General features: G+C 42.1%; 2 protein-coding genes across 30 annotated transcripts in view; both read right to left on the bottom strand.

Moving 5' to 3' along the window:
• On the bottom strand, nucleotides 1-8,569 carry LOC147235827 (sorting nexin-1-like). Of its 2 annotated transcripts, none has more exons than XM_086144093.1 (15): nucleotides 8,433-8,569; nucleotides 7,860-7,992; nucleotides 6,151-6,260; nucleotides 5,928-5,994; nucleotides 5,708-5,751; nucleotides 5,407-5,548; nucleotides 5,248-5,326; nucleotides 5,013-5,088; nucleotides 4,319-4,432; nucleotides 3,925-4,018; nucleotides 3,541-3,746; nucleotides 2,628-2,771; nucleotides 1,919-1,999; nucleotides 1,716-1,787; nucleotides 1-1,545 (listed from the first exon to the last, which is right to left on the bottom strand). In XM_086144093.1, the coding sequence occupies exons 1-15, from the start codon at nucleotides 8,550-8,552 to the stop codon at nucleotides 1,495-1,497; spliced, it is 1,533 nt and encodes a 510-aa protein (XP_086000219.1). In that variant the 5' UTR covers nucleotides 8,553-8,569; the 3' UTR covers nucleotides 1-1,494. The 2 variants fall into 2 exon arrangements, with proteins under 2 accessions (XP_086000219.1, XP_086000218.1); XM_086144092.1 differs by having other exon boundaries at nucleotides 2,628-2,774.
• A 7,588-nt stretch (nucleotides 8,570-16,157) lies between these two features.
• The window catches only part of neo1a (neogenin 1a), a 158,429-nt gene continuing 155,321 nt past the window's right edge, over nucleotides 16,158-19,265 (bottom strand). For 8 of the 28 annotated variants that reach the window (XM_086144095.1, XM_086144106.1, XM_086144104.1 and 5 more), the window contains 4 exons: nucleotides 18,795-18,965; nucleotides 17,417-17,716; nucleotides 17,123-17,259; nucleotides 16,282-16,630 (listed from right to left, as the gene is read on the bottom strand). In XM_086144095.1, the coding sequence (XP_086000221.1) occupies nucleotides 16,478-16,630; nucleotides 17,123-17,259; nucleotides 17,417-17,716; nucleotides 18,795-18,965 (761 nt within the window). In that variant the 3' untranslated portion in view covers nucleotides 16,282-16,477. Of the gene's footprint in view, nucleotides 16,757-17,122; nucleotides 17,260-17,416; nucleotides 17,717-18,794; nucleotides 18,966-19,265 lie in introns of all 28 variants that reach the window. The other 20 variants (XM_086144124.1, XM_086144122.1, XM_086144123.1 and 17 more) reach the window with 10 other exon arrangements.

Genomic DNA, 19,265 nt, shown 5'->3' on the forward strand with positions numbered 1-19,265 from the left:
TGAACCAATCATATTTATTTCGATCATCCACTTGTATAGCTCTTCCAGGAAAATGTGTGTGCTTGTGTAAAGCTGTTACAAAAATAAAGCACATTCTTATGTAAATATGACTTGACAGAAAAAAGCTACACTTACGAATGCTGAATAAGAAAATAAGGAATGGTATAATTTGAAGGCCTGCGCCTTTTTTTTGTGATCGACAAACCAATACGGGTTTACTAATACAATCAAACAGTGCTTGCATAAGCAAACAACCTCTGCGGATAACTCCAGATGAGTTCCATTGGACCGCTACATGGCAGAAAAAAAAGTGGTTAAGGTTAATAGCCGCGGCTTCAAATTATCATAATTTGTACAAACTAATCGTAGAAAATAACAACAGTAACAGGAATGTTCCTTCTGACTACATCAGTTTTTTTTGTTGTTATTTTGTAACAACTCTATCTAGCCTATAACTTTGACAATAAAAGAATCTTTGAATGATTCAATATAGGGCTGCACAATATTGTCATTTCAGTAACAGCATGGCAATACATGAAGGTCACAATGCGGGACATGCAATGCAAAGTAAGGCAAATTCATCTAGTGTTTATAGTTTTTTGTTGCTGTTTGAATCAGAGGGAAAATTGGAAAGGTCCGCAAATTTCAGGACTATGATGGACAAGAAAAGCCTGACTGATTTCACTGATGACAATCTGATGTAAGGATTATTTGCTTTCAAAAGTGAAGTGAAGTGGATTGGTGAAAGTCAGTTGTTAGGTAGGGCCCAAAGACAATTCAAGCAGCGATGGTGAAAGTTATGAATGGTAAATATGCATATATCCCAAAAAAAAGAGGGGGGGGGGGCAGTAACAGTTTCCCAATATCGTGCAGCCCTAATCCAATATGTACTTTGTGATACATAGTAACAACTTGTCAACAACTCCTTGTAAATGACCAATAGTGGCATTTCATCTTAAAAAAACTTTTTTTTTTTCAACTGTACAATGCATTGTAGTGCATCAAAACATTTGACATGCATTGGACCATGGGCTGTTCAGGGGGAGGGGATTGGGACAATTGACGTTGATTGACATTCTAAAGTAAACCCCGGGCAACGTGGTGGCAGAGCAGTCCCTTAGTGTAACGCTCCGATGTTCCGGTATAATCAATTAACATAAATAAACTATAGGCCCCTGAGAAAATGAGGGGTTTACAGCACGACAGCCAAGTTAATCTCTGTTGGATTCCTGATTTATACCATTTTCAGAAAGAGAATCAACAAGGAATTATGGGGAAGAAATGTAAATGTGACGTCTTATTATATCAAAGAAATGTACAAGGTTAGAGAATGCAGGACGGATAAATTGGCAAAAAGCAAAATGAAATGGATGGAAGCTTCATGTGTGTTTTGTCCTCTCTCAGTTCCTGGTCAAGAGGTAAAATCTTCAAAAAAGGCAGTTGGGGTCTTTAAAAAAAAACAAAACAAAACAAAAAAAAAAGTCTCCCACTTCATTAAGCTATTGCCTTTGCTTCAGGAAGGAACGCCTCCCAAAACTTTATAAGCTGCAACACAAACAGAGAGGAAGAATAAGAAGCCGATCACAATGAGATTTAACATCCAGACTCTATAATTATATCCACAGTTTCATATTCCGAAATAAATACTGAAATTTTTCAATATCACATTTTAAAAATCTCAATTAAAAAAAGGCGTACAAGACTTCAGAGATTACCCTTTGCTGGGACTGGAGCATCGATTCCAAATATTTGATTATCTGGCTCTTGAAGTCCTTGGCTTTTTCTTTCTGAAATGACAAAAGTGCGTCCTTCAAGTTCTTGGGGAACACTTCCAGATCAACGCGAGTAACACACGGATTAAAATTTGTGAAACCTGGCACCAAGACGCCGGTCAAATGGAAAAAAAAGAATGGCGTACCTCAAATCTCAGGACTTCTTTGCGGACGGTCATTCCGATCCTGTCAAAGTCCCTCTCGTACTGAGTGACTCTGGCCTCCCACTGGACACACGACAAGGACAATGTTATTACTCGCCATTGAATCATTGATACATCACTTGTTTTAAATCCTGCCGGATAAGGATAACAGTAACTGATCAACCACTAAAATATCTTAAAAGAAAGCAGACAGAATCATTGGAAAAGTAAACACTGATAGTGTTGGCCACAAAATACAAAACAAGTTTTTTTTTTCCCCCGAACTTGCAAAGGAGGCTGTTTTTGTTCTAAGTGTTTCCTTCAACACTAATAAAACGATATGTTTTATAATATGGTGAAATCTGAAAAAGCCAGAGAACCACTTCAAATGACTCTGATTCAGTACTGAGCTGGAATATTATAAAAAAGAAAGAGAAACAAAAAAAAAATAAATAAAATTGAGTATTGACAAAATTTCACACCACCCTTTGAGGAGAGTTCTGAAAATAAGAACTTTGTAAGGGTTGAATCTTTCTTTGGGGCGTAGTCTTTTCACAGACAATGTGGGCAAATGTAAAGCTATTATTTACTTTCAACCTGCAGCCACAGTTTTGGACCTGTAGCGACGGCCCCACCTGCTTTAACTCAAATCGGAGGGTTCATGCTGCTTTAAAAGTGTCAGGGTTGCATAGTGAAGCTTTGGGGTTTTTACTTCATTGATCTCCTCCTTGGCCTGCTGCAGTTTGTCGGGCTTGTTGGCCCACAGGAGCTTGGCCTCTGCCTCCCTCTTCTTCTGGAGCGTGCTCTGAGCCTCCTGCCATCGCTGCCACGCCCGCATGCGCTGATCGAAACAGCCCTGCTGAGAGACGGGAAGAGGACGCTGGGCTTACGGCCTTGCTTTGAAAGATGATACCGGGCCGGCACCCTCAAAACACGACGATAACGGAGAGCCAATAAAAACAAACTGACGTCAGGGCTTTCGGTTATTTGGTCTCATGCATGAAAACGGGGCAAACGACAGGTTAGTAATGCGAAACTGGGAAACCTGCAGCGCCCTCTTCTGTTCTGGGGTCTCAATATAACTTACTTGACATGCATTTTTCAGTTTTTCCAATGTCTCTTGGCATTAAATTAATATCAGATATCATCAAAATATAATACTGTAGATTAAAAAAAATCTGATATGAAAATGTTACATTTTGTGACCCGTGAGTGACTGGAAAACCCTCTTTTTCTTCTTTACAATTCTTTGCACTCCACTTGTAAGAAGACAATCCGCACTTTCTCAACTTCCATATCTTGTTAATATTATTTGCATTTCTCGGCACTGTTTAGATTTCTCTGCAATAATAGGCTTGTGACATCTAGTTTTTTTTTTTTTTTTTTTTTTGTCTACTTATCTGGCTTCACCATGGACAGCAAATTAAGAACTACAGGGAATCAAGTTTCCGGACCGTATATACAACAATAAACACTTTGAATCTTGAATTTGCTACTTTGGTATTCCAAGTGAATTGTTTTTCAAGATGCTACACGCAAATCAAAAAAAAAAAAAAAAAAAAAAAAAGATTCACAAACCACTTTGGAAAAAGCACATAAACAAGGTTTCGTAGGTGAGAACTTACCCTCACGGCCCCCAGCAGACGAATGTAATCCGCCAGCACTTCAGCGAAGATGAAAAAGTCGCTGGCCGCCTGCTCCTGGTGCAGCTGCTCCATCTTGTCCTCCACCTCAGCCAGCTGGGACAGGGCCCGTGAAAGTGCAGTGTTGTCTTCAGAGTTCCCCAGCATGGCCATGCTCTTGGCAAACACCGCCGTATTCCCACAGAGCTCTGGTGTTGAGGCAGCAAACATCAAGCGGAGCCATGTAAAATGTAATCTTCGTCGGTTTGTTTCACACACTGAGCACTAAGTGATTGATTCTTTTCTTTGACTCGAGTGAGAGATTTTATTCAAAATAAATCATTCGGAGGGAGACTGAGACAAGCAGAGGTGAAGGTGTTAACTCACCCTTTCTGTGATTGACCAAGGAGTCAACCACTGCATGGAGCTTCCTCAACTGCTGCTCCTCGTTCTCCACCTCCTGCAACTTGTCCTCAAACCACTGGCAGGCCGCGCCACAAAAATGAGAAAATCAACCCCCGCGTGATTACAACAATGGCAGCATTGTTTGTCCTCCCGCGGTCCAATGTGTTTCGTGCACAGATCAAAAAGATAAATTGCCCTAAACCCACGAGTAGTAGCAGAAATGTGATAAAATCTCTCAAATAGAATAATGAAAGGCTGGAATTGAAATTTGATTTTATCCCAAAACAGTTGTTGGCGGCCTGCGCCCCGTGACGGATGCATCACGTTTAAGACCGCCATGTCTGCCTCACCCTCGCTGCGTTCTGGGGCCTCTTACCGTGTCAGACTCATTCATCTTGATGGTCATCTTGTTGACGGCATCTGATGCCTTATTGATCATTTTCAGAAAGCCAGCTCCGCTCAGTGCCTGCGTGTTCATTGCCCTTGGTAACTGATGAGAAAAACAGCCAAAAAGAAAGAAAATAAATAAAAATAAAAAAAACATAAGCAACACAGCTCTAAACTAATGAGTCATTTTGATCGTGCAAAAGTCTCAGCCATGACTAAATTTAAATGGTTAGATACTACTGGTTAGATGGCTACTTTGACTATAAATCAATCAAAATCCTACTTTAAGAAGAGATCCCGCAACCTAGATATTTACTTAACGATGCACCGTTAACAATTTTCAGGGCCAAATTTCCGATTTAAATAGGATTTCGGCTGCTGATCCATCTACGCACTCCAATGTCTGAGGTGCCTGTTTTGCATTTACATGAAATTCTGCAATTTGGTCCTGCTATTCATTTAGTGTCCATGCTGCTTGCAGGGTCTGTCATTCCCACACTAAGGCACTCTAGGAACTCCATCCAATCTACTACATGTTTGTGGACTGTGGCAGAAAGCCTGAGAACCCAGAGAGAGCCCAGGCAAGCACTTAGAGAACATGCATGTTCCACACAGGAGCTCTGGCTCCCGTGCTAGAATCAAATTCGGATCATGGTGGAGTCATTGGCGCTTAAAATACTCACATCCTCTTTCTCCAAGAACTCTCGCACATCGGGGTCTTGAATTAAAGATGGGTGAGACACTACTCTTTGGAGATACCTGCAAAAGACACCGGGTTTACCAAGGTCATGAAACAAGTGGAGTCCCACAGAAACGAGGCTCAGTAATCTGTGGAACAACGCCTGGATTTTTAGCACTCTGAAGTTACAAGGTGATGATGGCGAAGCCAGACTTTAAAGCTAACATCTGGATACTTGCCTCTCCAGAGCTGCTCTTCTTCTCTCCACGAACTCCACCGACGAGGGGTCGTCCATTCCCACCTTAACTTTTGTCATCCCTGTTAGTTGAAAAGAGTTGAAAAGTGAGGAAAAAAAACCCAAATGGGCCGAACGCGCAGGCCTTTCCTAGGAGACTCACCGACGACGCTCTTCTCCGGCGGCAGCGGGATGATGCAGCCGTGGAGCGACTGCTTGACTGACAGCTTCTCATAGAGACCCAGGAAGTCACTGAAACGTCTCCTCACAGAGAAGGTCTTATTCCTGAACATGGGCAGAGAGGTCTGGAAGCAGAGATAGGGAAAAGCCCATGTGGACCCTAAATAGCTGAAAATAAGGAGTGGTTCTGAATAAGTGTACAAAATATTTTTGAAAAAAAAAAATGGATTATGCTTGAAAACGGCTAAATGACTGTACTGTAATGTAATGTAATGAAAACAAACCCTGGTGGATACTTTGTAGGCCACATAGGCATTCATGCCATCACCTGCAAGTGAAAACATTGGATTATACTTATCTTTCCATATAATCTAAGTACAATAAGTGTAGTAAAACAGTACTGAAGGTTTAAACTGTAATCCAATTAATACCCGATGGCATTTATAGGAAATTTAAACTGTCTTTGTTGGACTTTTATTGATCAGACAAAATGAAGGGACTGACCAACTTTCTCTGGGTTGGTGACAGCGATATCCACATCGAAACAATCCTTCTCCTCTTCCTCTTCCAGCTACATTCAGTGAAAACACAGTGAGGCCGTTAGAAACAGCTATTCAGATGAAAGCCTTTTAACCTTTGGCAGGATTTCTGGAGGATTACAGGAGACACTGTGAGGGCTTGTTGGGAATTTACTGCGTCCGTGACCCCGCGAGTCTCAGGTCCATACCTGCTCCAAGGAAATGGGCGGCATGGCTCCAGGATGATGGCCAGAGGAGGAGGTGAGCTCCTTCGGCGCCGAGCCGCCTGGATTGTCTGTGCTGAGCTCCACACGTGCCTCTGTGGAGAGAAAGGGGCATTACGGGGTGAGCAAGCGACACAAACAACACAAACGCATGTGTCGCAACACACACCGTAATCCATAAACAGCACTTTCTGATTCATCCAGCTCAGCGCATCGGTGGTTCCCTGCACAATTTCATTGAGATAATTGAGCGGTCTACATCATAACTAAAAAGCGAGTACAATTACCTGTAAACTTCACTGCCAGTTTAGTGCTTTCATTATTAACTGGGACTTCCAGCATTAGTGAATGTTCTCCATATTTTCGATCTTTATAACAGTTTGGGCTTGGCTTGCGATCTGGTTTACCAACTCTTTTTTTTTTTAAACAAATCACCTTTGTTGTATTTTTATAACATTAAAATTAACATTTTGATCAGCTGGAATGTGCATGCTGATGATTTTGACTGACGCGGGTCCTGCAAAAAAGGGCATCTGTTTTTTTAATCTGAATTAAGTGATCTTGGCAAATTAGCATTTTCCTGGAAATTGTGCTCTTTAGCAGAATGACCAAAATCTGAAAAAAAATGTTTAAAAAAAAAACTGCTATCAGCTCTCACTGCTGTAAAGAACAGTGGCTGCAGCCTTTTTTTAGCTGAGTTTGAACAACTGGCACTTTTTATTTAAAAAAAAAACAAACAAACAACAAAACACTGGATCCTATACATGCATCTTTACATACATGGGGAAGTCAGCTGGAGTAGAGCCTTTTAAAATGAAGTTTATACTACCGATCGCGTAAACCTCTGTAGCTCAGGGGTGAAACGGGGACGCATTTCAACAGACACCAATGACTTTGCCAAAGTTTCCATATCTGAGTGAGAGAGCGGCTTCCTGAGGCTAGAAACTTTGCCAAAAATTCCCAGGTTATGGCAAGTCAAGGCACTTTGCTGACTTCATTTGTTTTTTATACTCTTGTGCACTCCTCTTTCACTTGGTACTTAAGACCTTAAGACACTTTACAGTCTTCACTTGTTACTTAAGACACTTTGTAGTTTTATTTGTATTTCTTATTCTCCCCCCTTTTTTATACTGTTTATACAATTTCCTACTGTTATCTATTGTTGTTATGTTTTACTTGAAACTCTGGCACAACGATTTCCTTCGGGATAAATAAAGTTGTTCTTATTCTTACTCTTACTTATTTGTATTTCTTATTCTCCCCCCTTTTTTTCCTGTTTATACAATTTTCTACTACTATTTATTATTGTTATGTTTTTCTTGTAACTCTGGCCCAGCAATTTCCTTCAAAATAAATAAAGTTGTACTTATTCTTATGAAGTGTAAATCAAAAGCCATTGGATCTAAAATGACTATACACGCAAAAGAAGTGAATAGAATAGAATAGAACTATTAAAGTTGGATTTTTTTAATTTTTTTAACTTTATCACTGATGCAATAAATTGCATTCTTCTCTTGGATGAGAAATGATGCGCTTAGACTGCACATGATGACTTGCTGGACATGTTAAAGTGTAAAATCAGCAGAATCTGTATCATATGCTTGGGATTTAGGGTGTCTTTTTTTATGTGCAACCAGCAGGCAGGAATGACGGTGACGAGAAGGGAGAAAGGGTGGGGATCCCGGGGTCGTCACCTGCAAAGAGGTCACTGTCGTCGTCGGAGTGGACCCCGTTGGATTTAGCCGTGGCGACGCCGGCCTCTTCCGCGGGGCCTTCGCTGTCACGGTGCGGCTGGGAAACTCCACGACTCCCGGTCGCCGCATTGCTCTGCGCCCCCAAGGAGACATGAAATTACGGCGAGAACGCGCATTTCGCATCCATACGTGGGCTGGAGGAGAAGCTCCTCCGTGACTGAGGGTGTCGGACACAGATAAGCAGGGGTGGAGTCATGTGAGATGGATTTTCGTGGCCAAAAAGCTTGACGTGAAGTGACAGCGGCTAAGTGTATCTCTTGAGAGACGTTCAAATGACCTGCGAGTCACAAACAGCTATAAACTAGTCAAAAACCCGTTAAGATGCCCCCAAATACAAATTTAACATCTATTCCAACCGCGTCGAGTGGTTATATTTATCACTCAACTGTTCCAGAGTATTTTGGACAACTTAGTGTTATCTAAAATGCAGAGAGAGGGGATAAAAGGAGGGACTTCCAAGCTAGCGTTGCTACTACCGTGAAGGTGTTGAAAGAGGCCGGGCCGGAAACGTACATTGCTGACGAAGATGTCCTCTCCCTCGTCGCTGTCCCCGTCTGCCATGTTGGCGAGTACCGGTTCTGGCTCGTCCGTCGCAGGGAAAGGAGGAGGATTCCGATCCGAGCTGGCCGCCATATTCCGTGTTGTGAGAGCCGTTGACGTAGCGGAAGTGGAAAGGCAGCGGCGGAAGCAGGAAGTAGAGGGCTCGAGCGGCATCTGCTGGCTGTGATACGACATTGACGGGGGGATGGACGATGCCGCAGTGGGTGATCACGTCAGTGGGCTTAAAGGAGCAGTGGCTAAATTCCACGGCTCGCCTTTCAAGGCAGAACCCACGACGTCGCAGAATTACTGGGATTCATCTCGAGTTAGCACAGGTCGACTCAGTTCCGATCATGGGATCGTTTCACTTGATTAAGTATTGCTGCCCCCCCCATCTTTTTGTAAGTGGTACAGTCCTAAAATAGCTTATAGGCATTTTTGCATGCCGTTATTATTGTTATTATTAAATATATATAGAATAATAATAGCTTGTATGTTTGTGTTTGCTTAGAGTAAAATGTGTGAAATTAATAGTCTAATATTATAATAGTAATAATGATGGTAAATCAAAGTTTGTTGCTGTTTTGCCAAAAATATAATATGCGGCATTATTAGTCAATGGCATTTTCTACCACTACTCCAAAAATAATAACAATGACGCCTATGGAGGTTCTCAGCCATCCAGATCATATGGTTACTTCTTCATGAAATCTTTTCGTGGCGACTGCAATGGAATTTCTTCCCCTGAATGCATTTCATATTCTCATCTGAGAGGCTTCTTCGGTTTGCAATAGGTCACCGCAGAGGTCATAACCCAAGACCCTCCGTTATTGATTGGCTTTTCTATCACATGGACTCTGGAAGTCTGCCCCGGCGACCTGCAATGGTTATCTTTGTTGCTGTTTTGTTTCAACGTAACACGGCAGGGATTACATTTTGTCTGTTCCAGATACCTTTGATCCACCTGACATGTTAGGAGCCCAAACATGGTCCAGCTGGCATTTCTCTGAGCAGCATCCATGTACACAAACTTAGCCACCATGTCAAGACAGGAAGCCAAAGGCAATCCCCCCCATCTCTCTCACACACACAGACGAAATATATAATCACTGTTTGATGGCTGGGGCTCAAAAACTCATGTATTACCCCATTTGTTGTAAACATTTTGGACAGTATTTACAGCAGACTCCATTTGAGAGAAATGGGTAGAGACATGAACGCTGCAATCAAAACCCATCCGGCCAAATATTTGGAAAAACACAGGAAACAACATCAGTGTCTTCCAGTTCTTGGGTTTTGTTTGGCCCGAAAAACACAGTGTATTTTCTAAACCTCAGAAAACCAAACCGTACGATTGAGAATCCCTAAGAAATGTCCCATAACAGAAAAACATGGTTCATCAGAAGGCAATCGATAGAGGAGAACTTGTACTGGTCGGAGATATTCTTCACCTGATGTAGTTTTGGCTCCAAAAACAAGACAGGAGGCCCGTGTTGCATGAACCACTACATCCTTAGTATTGACAGGTTTTGAACTGCTGTGAAATTTTATAAAGCTACAAAAGCCCTGAGCCATCACATAAGGAACCAAAAATGTAGCAAACAGCTATTGAACATGTATATGGTGTTTTTTTTAGGACAGCGCTCTTGTCTATGTCGGCATTAAATTGGAGACCAAGGCTAAAAACAAACTACACAGAACCGTTGTTTTTGCACAATTACAAGATTTCTGTTGTTTTTGAGCTTGAATATTCTCATGGTCGAAAGATTTACAGCGTTTTATGGGATGGAGCCGGATAGGGTTTGGCACGAAACGGCGCAACTGCGGAACAGATTAATTGACGTGAAACAGAACATAAAAGTTAGGGTTTGGTCTGTTTTCAGCAGAGCAGACACAGACCAGTATTGTGTCTTTCTTTAACTGTCCCGGTGGCTGTTTGGTAGAGCAGAATTGTGTTTTTTGTCGTTTTCTTACATTTAAGGCTTCTGGTTTTACGTGCAATTAACTTGTTCGACAACAGGCAATTCATTTGTTTTTGTTGGGGCTCGGGAATAGGAGGAAAACATCGAGACTCCGCCTATGTATTTAGAAATAAACCATCTTTTTTAGTGGCGTTCAAATAAAAAAACATCATTTGGCAAAACCTGAATGTCTCCATTTGCATTAAAGGCCAAAAGGGAGACGGCACTTTGTGTTTAAAATTTCAAAGGTAAATATTGTTCCCTAGATGCGTACAACATATTTCATTTGACAAAGCATCAGGACTGCTTCTATTGATGTAGTCCATATTCAATATGTGAAATTCCCCAGTGCATGTTCCCTCAGCGCTTACAATATTAGTTTGTGTGTCGATGTGCGGGCCTGGATGCGTAAATTAAATCAACCCACCTCGCCCCCTTTTACAGAGGCTTTTTTCCGGAAAAGATGTTTGATAGTAAATAGAGCTGACGGCGGGGCCACGATGTCGTTCGTTCACACGCGAGGTCTCCAGGATGAAGTGATGGAGAGCAATGGATACCTCTGGAAAATATTTATAGCAAGCAAAGGGAAGGAGTGGGGGAAGGCCATTACACACAGACGGCCTCTGGTACATCACTCATCCCCAAGCGACCGACTTCAAATTGTTTCTGAGATATTTTGAAATGGAAACTCGCTAAGAGCAGCCTCTGAGGGAAGATGGAAAATGGGCTCATCATGTATAGATATATATATATATATATATATATATATATAAACACAGCATATTTACACACATAAGAGATGGGGGTCATCTTTATCTGATGCTTCAGCAAATAAATCAACACTACCTGTGTGTTTGTCAGTGGTGTGGCGTCGGGGCCTGCAAAGCCTTCTCTGCTGGCCTAAAAAATATCCAAATCACAAAATGATTTTAATTGTATTTTGTCCATGAATACTTATTGAATAATTCCATATGGTCTGTCCGCTTCCCTGGCTGTGCGTGTATTTTCATATTAAAGCATTAAACCAACCACATTTCAGCCATTATTTGTTGCCAGGCAGGGTCAAAGTCAAAGAAATCTGCCCGGAGGCCTGCAGAATCAGATTCACAGGTGCTATAGCAAAACACAAGTGTTGATAAAACTGTTACTTCAACGGATCAGATATTGAGTTGCGACTCCAAGGCCTTCTAGAAGCCAACAGACTTGTCAGCGAGTCACATGTCCTTTGATTGCCTAGTTAGACAGTGTGCTAGCCAGATCTAGCGGGCCGTATTTGTAGCAAGCTGAAAAAACACAAATATAGTTGTGTTGATATAATAGCTTATTTGTCAACCATGATGGCCGAAGGAAGAGAGGAAATTGATATGGTTGCAGATGTATTGTCAAAGGGATTTTCATGATGGACTTTTTTTTTAGAAAAGCTGGACATCGTTAAGAGCTGTTAGGCAATTCTGAAGCTAGCAGGCCTGTTACGGCAAAGAAAATGACTTGTCACTTTCAGCTCGCTAACTGTGAGTGGTGCCACTGATCAACATACCGGGTTTGTAAATCGGACTTGCCCAACCAAGGAATGCAACGAGAGCACTGCCGGACGCTTAAAAGCAACGGTGCAGTCCTAAGCTTTTGGGGAAATCAGAGTGGAGCTACAGCTGAATAAATAAATAATATTGCAATTTTTAGGGTTATTGTTGCTTGTTTATGCGTGTCGCTGTTGTAAAGGGAGACTTCTGTACTCCAGGTTTGTTTCTTCAGCAACAGCATTTATTGCAGCTTCACGACCTATCTCTGCGATGTGACGGCTCTTATACTGCGATTCTGCATAATAAGATGTTTTTCTATAGCCATAAAACAGTTATTGAGGAGTGAATTGATAAATGGAGCACTACTGAAGGCCTAGGTGTGAAATGCACAGCCCGCCACTGGTGTTTGTATGGCTTGCTTAAACACTGAATATCATCCATTATGTGCAAGTCCAAATGTCAATGAGCCTGTATAATATTAATGTACTGATAAATAAAATGTGACTAGACATCTATATTTTAAGCGAATCGTAGTGAAATGGCCATCAATCATGTTTTTTAATTTCATGTTTTTTTTAAATACATAAATCTAATCCATTAGCATAGCACTTACCCTTAGAGCAGTGTTTCCCAGCCTCCTGCGGAGAGTAATCTAACCACCGATTAGTTTCCTGTTGATTGGCTGATTCATTTTAGTTCTACTTGACCTCAAGGTAATAACACATTCATTATACTGAGGAAATGGTCCACGCAGAAGACACTTCATTTGTAGACACACTTGATAACTGTCCAACATTGTACATTTCATGATCGGTTATTATCAAGGTGACTTCGTACCTGGATATTTGAAGGGGCGGTAGTTTATTTTGAGTGGTTTTCATATTTTAATAAAAAAAATCAGTAAGAAATTTTTATGCACTTGATGGGATTCATACCGTGGTTGTAATTATATCCACTCTTGATCCAAAGGTTTGCAAATGGACCCCTTGTGCTAACACTACTAGGTACAATAGCGTTTGCTCACAGTGTGCTATGTTATCGAAATACAGTTTACTCAAGTCTTTTTCAGTTTTGATTTAAGGTCTGTTAAATGTATTTGCCAAATTGATATTGATTTTAGCTTATAAAAATGGGAGTACCTCAGAGATCTGTGTTCGGTCCTATAAAATTGATGCAGCACCCTGTGTGAGGAAACTAGAATTATTTGAGTTAAAATCTTCTTATCAGCTGGTTGAACTTCAGGTGTTCGTCTACATCATAAAGATCTGGAGCTAAAAGAAGCAAAAAACTGAACCTTAACAACCTGCTGTTTTGAAACCGGGCAGAAAAACGAGTAGACGTAAGCGTGACGTCCCGTCAGGATTACGGGCTCCTCGATTATTTTTGAATATGAATTGGACCCATGACAAGGATGCATTTTTAATGAGAACCAGGAAGAGATTGTGTATCATCTACATTAGCTTCGCTGCTAGCAGAAAATCCAGTTTGTTATTGTGGGATGCGTGTTCGTGTTTAACATGTACGCGACTCAACCAATCACAGAATCCGTAAAGACTTTTAAAAGGTCGGCGACCGCCCGACCAACAACTCAAACAGCCGCTTGGCTTCGCTCTACCGGGACTCTCGCTCCCGTTATTCCTGGCGATCAGTCTCCATTAGTTGGAAGAGGAGCTCTCAGATATCTGCCTCCTCTCTTGCGGAACCGTCCTCCAGTTCGGGTCCATTAGTTGGTCGGCTCTTTATGTCTAAGAGGCCGACTGAAACTTAACGTTTGATCCAGCTTACAGTCTTTAGATTGGCTCAGGCTCCATTTGATCCGCATCTAGTCATGCTACTTTGGGTCAGGACTGCCGGGGGGGGGGGGGATCCATCGTGATGCAGCGGGCCTCTTCTGGATCTCACTGCTGAGCCTGGGATGTAGGATTTCAGAGCCGTTGGCCTCCTTGAGCCAGAATCAAATAAGTTATTTTATTTATTTATATTGTATTCCTGCAACTGTCACTTAGTTGTTGCCCAAGGGGGAATTGAGATGTAAATTTAGACCTGCTCGATACCGTAGCGCCCTGAGAAAAAAAAAAAGTTTTCCTTTTTTTTTTTTTTTTTTAATTGATTTGGCGCCGCATATGTAAAAACGGAATTGAAATTGAATTGAAAAATAAGGTGAGCAGAAACATTTACTTTTGTTAGTATTCATAATAGTTTGTATACACAATGTATGGGAGCACCAATAATAATAATAAAAAAAAAAAAACATTGAATTTTTTTTCCAAACCTTCTTTTTTCCAACATTTTTTAAAAAGCCACAGATGTTTTTTTTCTTTTTTTTCTCTTTCTCCTACAGAAAGCAAAGAAAGCTCTGTACATGAACAAGCAACAACAGAATTCCTCTTCATGACCTGCAAAGTAAATTCATATCATCTCTGAAGCAAAAATGAAACATAATAATAAAAAATAAAAAGACCAGCTGCCTGCTGCTTACCTAGGACACTACGTCACACGAACGGCTTTTTTTTTAATATTTAAAACACAAGATATGTAAGAAATGTACTTTTCAAAAATCGTGAAAAAAGTGCAATACAGATTCAACTGTTTACAACTCAATAGATTATTTCCCAAGTGGAGTTCGGTCCTCTTCCTCCCCCTTCCGCCTCGCCCCCACACCCACTCCCCACCCTCGCCCCGAAAATGTTTCCTTGTTTGTATCCGTAGTTTGAAATCTCTTACAGTTATAATCGACATTCGTGACGATGTACGCTGACGAGAAACATGGCATTCACAAAAGTAGAGCAAATTACAATGATTGCAAATTACAACTCTCTTTGGGCATCAGGGTCATGAAAAACTAGTTTCTTAGATGACGTGTTGGGTTTTTTTTTTTTTGTTTGTTTTTTTTCTCCTTTTACATCAGATTTATGTATAGAACAAGCTTTTTTTTTTTTTTGTCTTCGTACAAAAAAACTACCATGTAAAAAAAATTCCGGAGGGGTCCCATTGGAAAGACTCCTCTGCACGCAGTCCCCGACCCACCCACCCACCCACACACACACACACACACACACACACACACACACACCCGCGACCCTCTTTTGCACCTGTGAGATTAGCGGTGGGAGAACCGGGATGACGGACAGCTGGCTGGAGAAGGGGGTTGGGGTGGGGGGGGTGGGGGGGTTTACAGCGAACACACTCCACCGTGGGAAATGCACATGTGGTTCATCGGCACGGACATCCGGAACCAAATATTGGTCTCAGGAAACGACGACGCACATTCAGTAAAACGTTTTTTTTTTTGTTTGTTTTTTTTTCTTCTTCGTATAAAAGATAACTTGTCTGCTGCGGGCGACTCTTCGACTGGCTGTTATGAAGGTGTGTGTTGGTGGGGCGGGGGGTTCGGGGTGGGGTGGTGGGGGGGGGGGTCAGTGCCCTGAGACCTGGGTACGCCTGACCTGTTGAGGAGATACCGTGGAGTCCCACCGGGGCCACGTGCGACGTCGGGAAAACGCGAAGCTAAAGGCTCCCTCACGACGAACCGAAAAACCGCGATGCTTCTTCCACGTTGCCGTGGCAACTGAGCTTCGAGACCTCATCTTTAAAAAAAAAAAAAAAAAAAAAGTCAAAAAATGACAACGGGACAGAGTGAAATCCATAGAACGAGGCAGTTAAAAAAAAAACAACAACGAAAAAACAACAATGTATGTACATGTTTATAAGGATACGTGTGTAAAAAAAAAAGAATACAATAACATAGACGTAATAAAGGGTCATGGCAGAATACATGACACGATGGGGTAGAACATATATGACTGTGTTTATGAATAACGCAGGCTTGCAAAAAAAAAAAAAAAAAAAAGGAAGGGGGGGAAGGGGGCTGATATCCGACGCCGTTCGCTAAAACGGCCGCCCCTGTGAGATATACAAAATGCGTGAAGGGGGACACGAAGTCGAAAACTTCCTTCCCAAAAAAAAAAAAAAAAAAACAACAAAAATAAACAAACTGACGGTGTAGTTTTGTCATTGAAAGAACAAAACAAAAACCAAACAAACAAAAAAAAACAACAAAAAAACAATAATAATAATAATAATTCACAATCTTCCGGTTGAAAGCGACCAAATATCTTAAAAGTTCATCGTCTCTGAGAACGGGTTCTTCATAAAAAGCTGAAGCGTCTCGTTTGTTTTTCTTCTTCTTGTTTTTTTTTTTTTTTTGTCCCCCCCCCCCCCCCCCCCCCCCTTCCGATGGCAATCTCCTTCCTGAGACTGAGCAAGGTAAGTTCAGGTGAGTTTTCAGTCTGGAGTTGTAATTTTTTTTTTTTTCCGTTTTGTTGCACGCGTGAGAGTTTCCTGGGCACGAGAAGCCATTTTTGTGTCCCACCGACCTCCCAAGGTTTAAATGTTTGGGTTTTTTTTTTTTTTTTTCTTTTCCTTTAGGGCGCGCGCACCTATGCTTGTGTGTGTGTTCCTGTATGCGTTGGATGTTTTTTTTTTTTTTTTTTTTTTTTTTTTTTTCGTGGACCTGTGTGGGTGCGCGAGTGTGCGCTCATGGCGCCGTGGTGATGGCGTTCAGGTCCTTCATCAGGCCCTCGAGATGGGCCATCTCCTCCGTCAGCTCGTCGGGCTCATAGCTCTGGGGGAGAGGAACAGGGTTACTGCGGGGGGCGGGGGAGGGGCAAGGGGGGAGGGAGGCAAGCACCTGGAGGGAGGGAAGGAGGAGAAGAGGAAAGGAGCAGAGGGTCAGTCTTTCACAGAGGACACGGGGGGAAGGGGGGGTTATGGGTGGGGTGAGGCGCGCTTGGGGTGCAGGGGAGGGTCAAAGGAACTGAAGCGGTATAAGATGCAGGAAACCAAAAAAGAAGCAAAAAAAAAAAAAAAAAAAAAAAAAAAAGGCAAACCAGGATTATTATTAATGCATTCCAGTTATGGGTCAAAAAAAAACAAAAAAAACGAGTGAGAGTTATTGAAATAATAACAGCCACAAAATGAAAAAAAAAAAAAAATGGCGAGATCGAAGTTGGAAAGAATAAAGAGAGAAAGAAGAAAAAGAAAACGTGGTTAACGTCGATGTCCAGCTGAAAGCAAATCCAGTGCCCAAAGAAAATCTTGACATGGATTCGGAAGGAAAGTGTGACAAGTTTTATTCTGTTTGGTTTTGAATTTGAATGAGACGGGAGGCGGTGCTACTCACGCTATCGACGTCCTCCAGCATCTTGCTGGTCTCGGGGACGTCGGGCGCGTTGGGCACGTTGACGATCATGGGCGTCCGTGTCCGTCCCAGCGTCCCGATGGAAGCTGTTTTAACAACATGGGGGTGAGTAGGAGGCCCTGAGTGAAGAGAAGTCGCAGAGGTTGAAACGGACGGAACGCCGCGCTGCGTCCGCGAGACGGCCTTCGACCGACCGAGCACACCGAAAAAACTATCTCGACGCCGCGTTCGGAGTGTTTCACCGCCGGGATATCATCCCTGGACGCGTGTCCTCACCGGTCTGAGCCAGCAGGGGGGTGCTGGGGAGGGCCGGCGACTCGTACGACGGGTGGCCGCCGGATGGGATGGCGGGCACGGCGAAGCTTTTCAGCGGGTGGGCGTGGGCGTGCGGATGGACCGAGCGGTGCGGCGGAAGGTTGCTGGCGTAGCCAGACTCTTCCTCCGTGGTGGTAGAGCCGTGGTAGCTGCCCTCGGGGTCCGCCATGATCTCAGACGGGCAGGAGGCCTGGGAGGAGGAGGCGGCGGCGGCGGCGGCCTGCGGGAGGGGCTCTGAACTCGGGGTGTTCCTCACCGACTCTGTGGGGGAGCAGGGCGGTGGGTCGGGGGGAGGAGAAAAAAAATAACATAAAATTTGGCAGAATCATTGGAGGGGGGGGGTTATAAACAGGCTTCTGGTGGAGCAGAGAGAAAAAAATGCAAAGTTAATGATAATTATAATATAATCATCACTATCATTATGAATATAATAATAATGTTCATATAAGATACATAATAATAATAACAATATGTGTTATAATTATTACACATATTATAACTGTAATCGTAATAATTAATTATTAATGAAATAGTATGTAATATTATTAAATCTTCCATCCCGTCTATCATCATGTATATTTTATCATATTATATTGTATTTATTTATTCATTTTATTTACATTTACTTAGTTATGTATTATTTATATTTATTTTATATACTAAATATCATCATTATAATCATTATCATAAGTAAAATTGTAAGCATTATTATAACATATGATAATTATCAATATTTAAATCATGACTGCAGTTATAGGTTTGATTATCATTATATTTAGTATGTTACCTATGATCGTAATCATTGTTATAACATATACAATAATCATTATACTGTATTGTAGAATGATTATCAGTTTCATTCAGTCATCATTGTAACTCTTAAAGTATAGTATGGTATAATTATAGAATATTATCCATATACCTCGTATATTATGATACAAACACTATTGTTAGTATATATTTTTATATATATGTAATTTACAATTATGATAGTATATTATACATTCTATACATATCATGTTTAATAATAATAATGACAATAATAATAATACTGATGATAATAATACATCTGAGGTTGATTTGATTTACCCTCTCGAGTGGATGGAAAGAATCTGTTTACGTCAAACGATTAAAATAATTTTCAGAGAGGAGGAAGAGGAGAAGCGGAGAGCAGAGGCGAGGGACCTCGCGGACCAGATGTTCCTGCATGCCGACGAGGAATGAATGAATGAATAAATGAATGAGTGAATGAATGAATGAACGAGGGCGACCGGGTCTGACGGCGTTCCGTCTCCACCGCGCAGTTCCCCCCGGCGTCCACCGAGTGGCGGCGTCTCACCTGTCGAGTCCACCCTGTCTAGATGGGAGACGGGGGTGGCGCACGCGTGCGGGCGCGGGTGCCCGCCGCCTTGGTGGTAGTGGTAGCTGCGTGTCGGCGACGCCAGGCTGCCCATGTGATAATGGTGGTGATGGTTATCGAGGGAATGGATGGGGTGAGCGCTAATCACGGCTGCGGATGCAAATGGACATGGATACACACACACACACACACACACACACAGTTAAATGTTACAAACCAGCCACATTAATGAAGGATGCAGGTGATGCGGGGTCTCGATCACAAACATGCATTTTAAACTCTCTACGCCACTTCGGGTTGTGTGGGGGGGGAATAAAGAGATTTAAGAAAAATTAAAATGCATGAAATGAAAATGCCCGTGGAGAAAAACAATAAGGTATCACAAAAATTAAGATATTGTTACGGAAATTTTGGACTCCGAGGTCTTCGCGTCCGAAGTGTTTGAGGCTG

Source organism: Fistularia commersonii, chromosome 3, assembly GCF_037954325.1.
Source record: "Fistularia commersonii isolate RoL2024-O1a breed Wild chromosome 3, RoL_Fcom_v1.0, whole genome shotgun sequence".
Taxonomy (NCBI): domain Eukaryota; kingdom Metazoa; phylum Chordata; class Actinopteri; order Syngnathiformes; family Fistulariidae; genus Fistularia; species Fistularia commersonii.

Excerpts from the sequence above, each read along its gene's own strand:
- LOC147235827 (XM_086144092.1), bottom strand. The coding sequence starts at position 8,552 with ATGGCGGCCAGCTCGGATCGGAATCCTCCTCCTTTCCCTGCGACGGAC. Across the intron at positions 5,327-5,406 it reads GCCGGAGAAGAGCGTCGTCG|GGATGACAAAAGTTAAGGTG; the intron begins GTGAGTCTCCTA and ends TTCAACTAACAG. Across the intron at positions 5,089-5,247 it reads AGAAGAGCAGCTCTGGAGAG|GTATCTCCAAAGAGTAGTGT; the intron begins GCAAGTATCCAG and ends TGTCTTTTGCAG.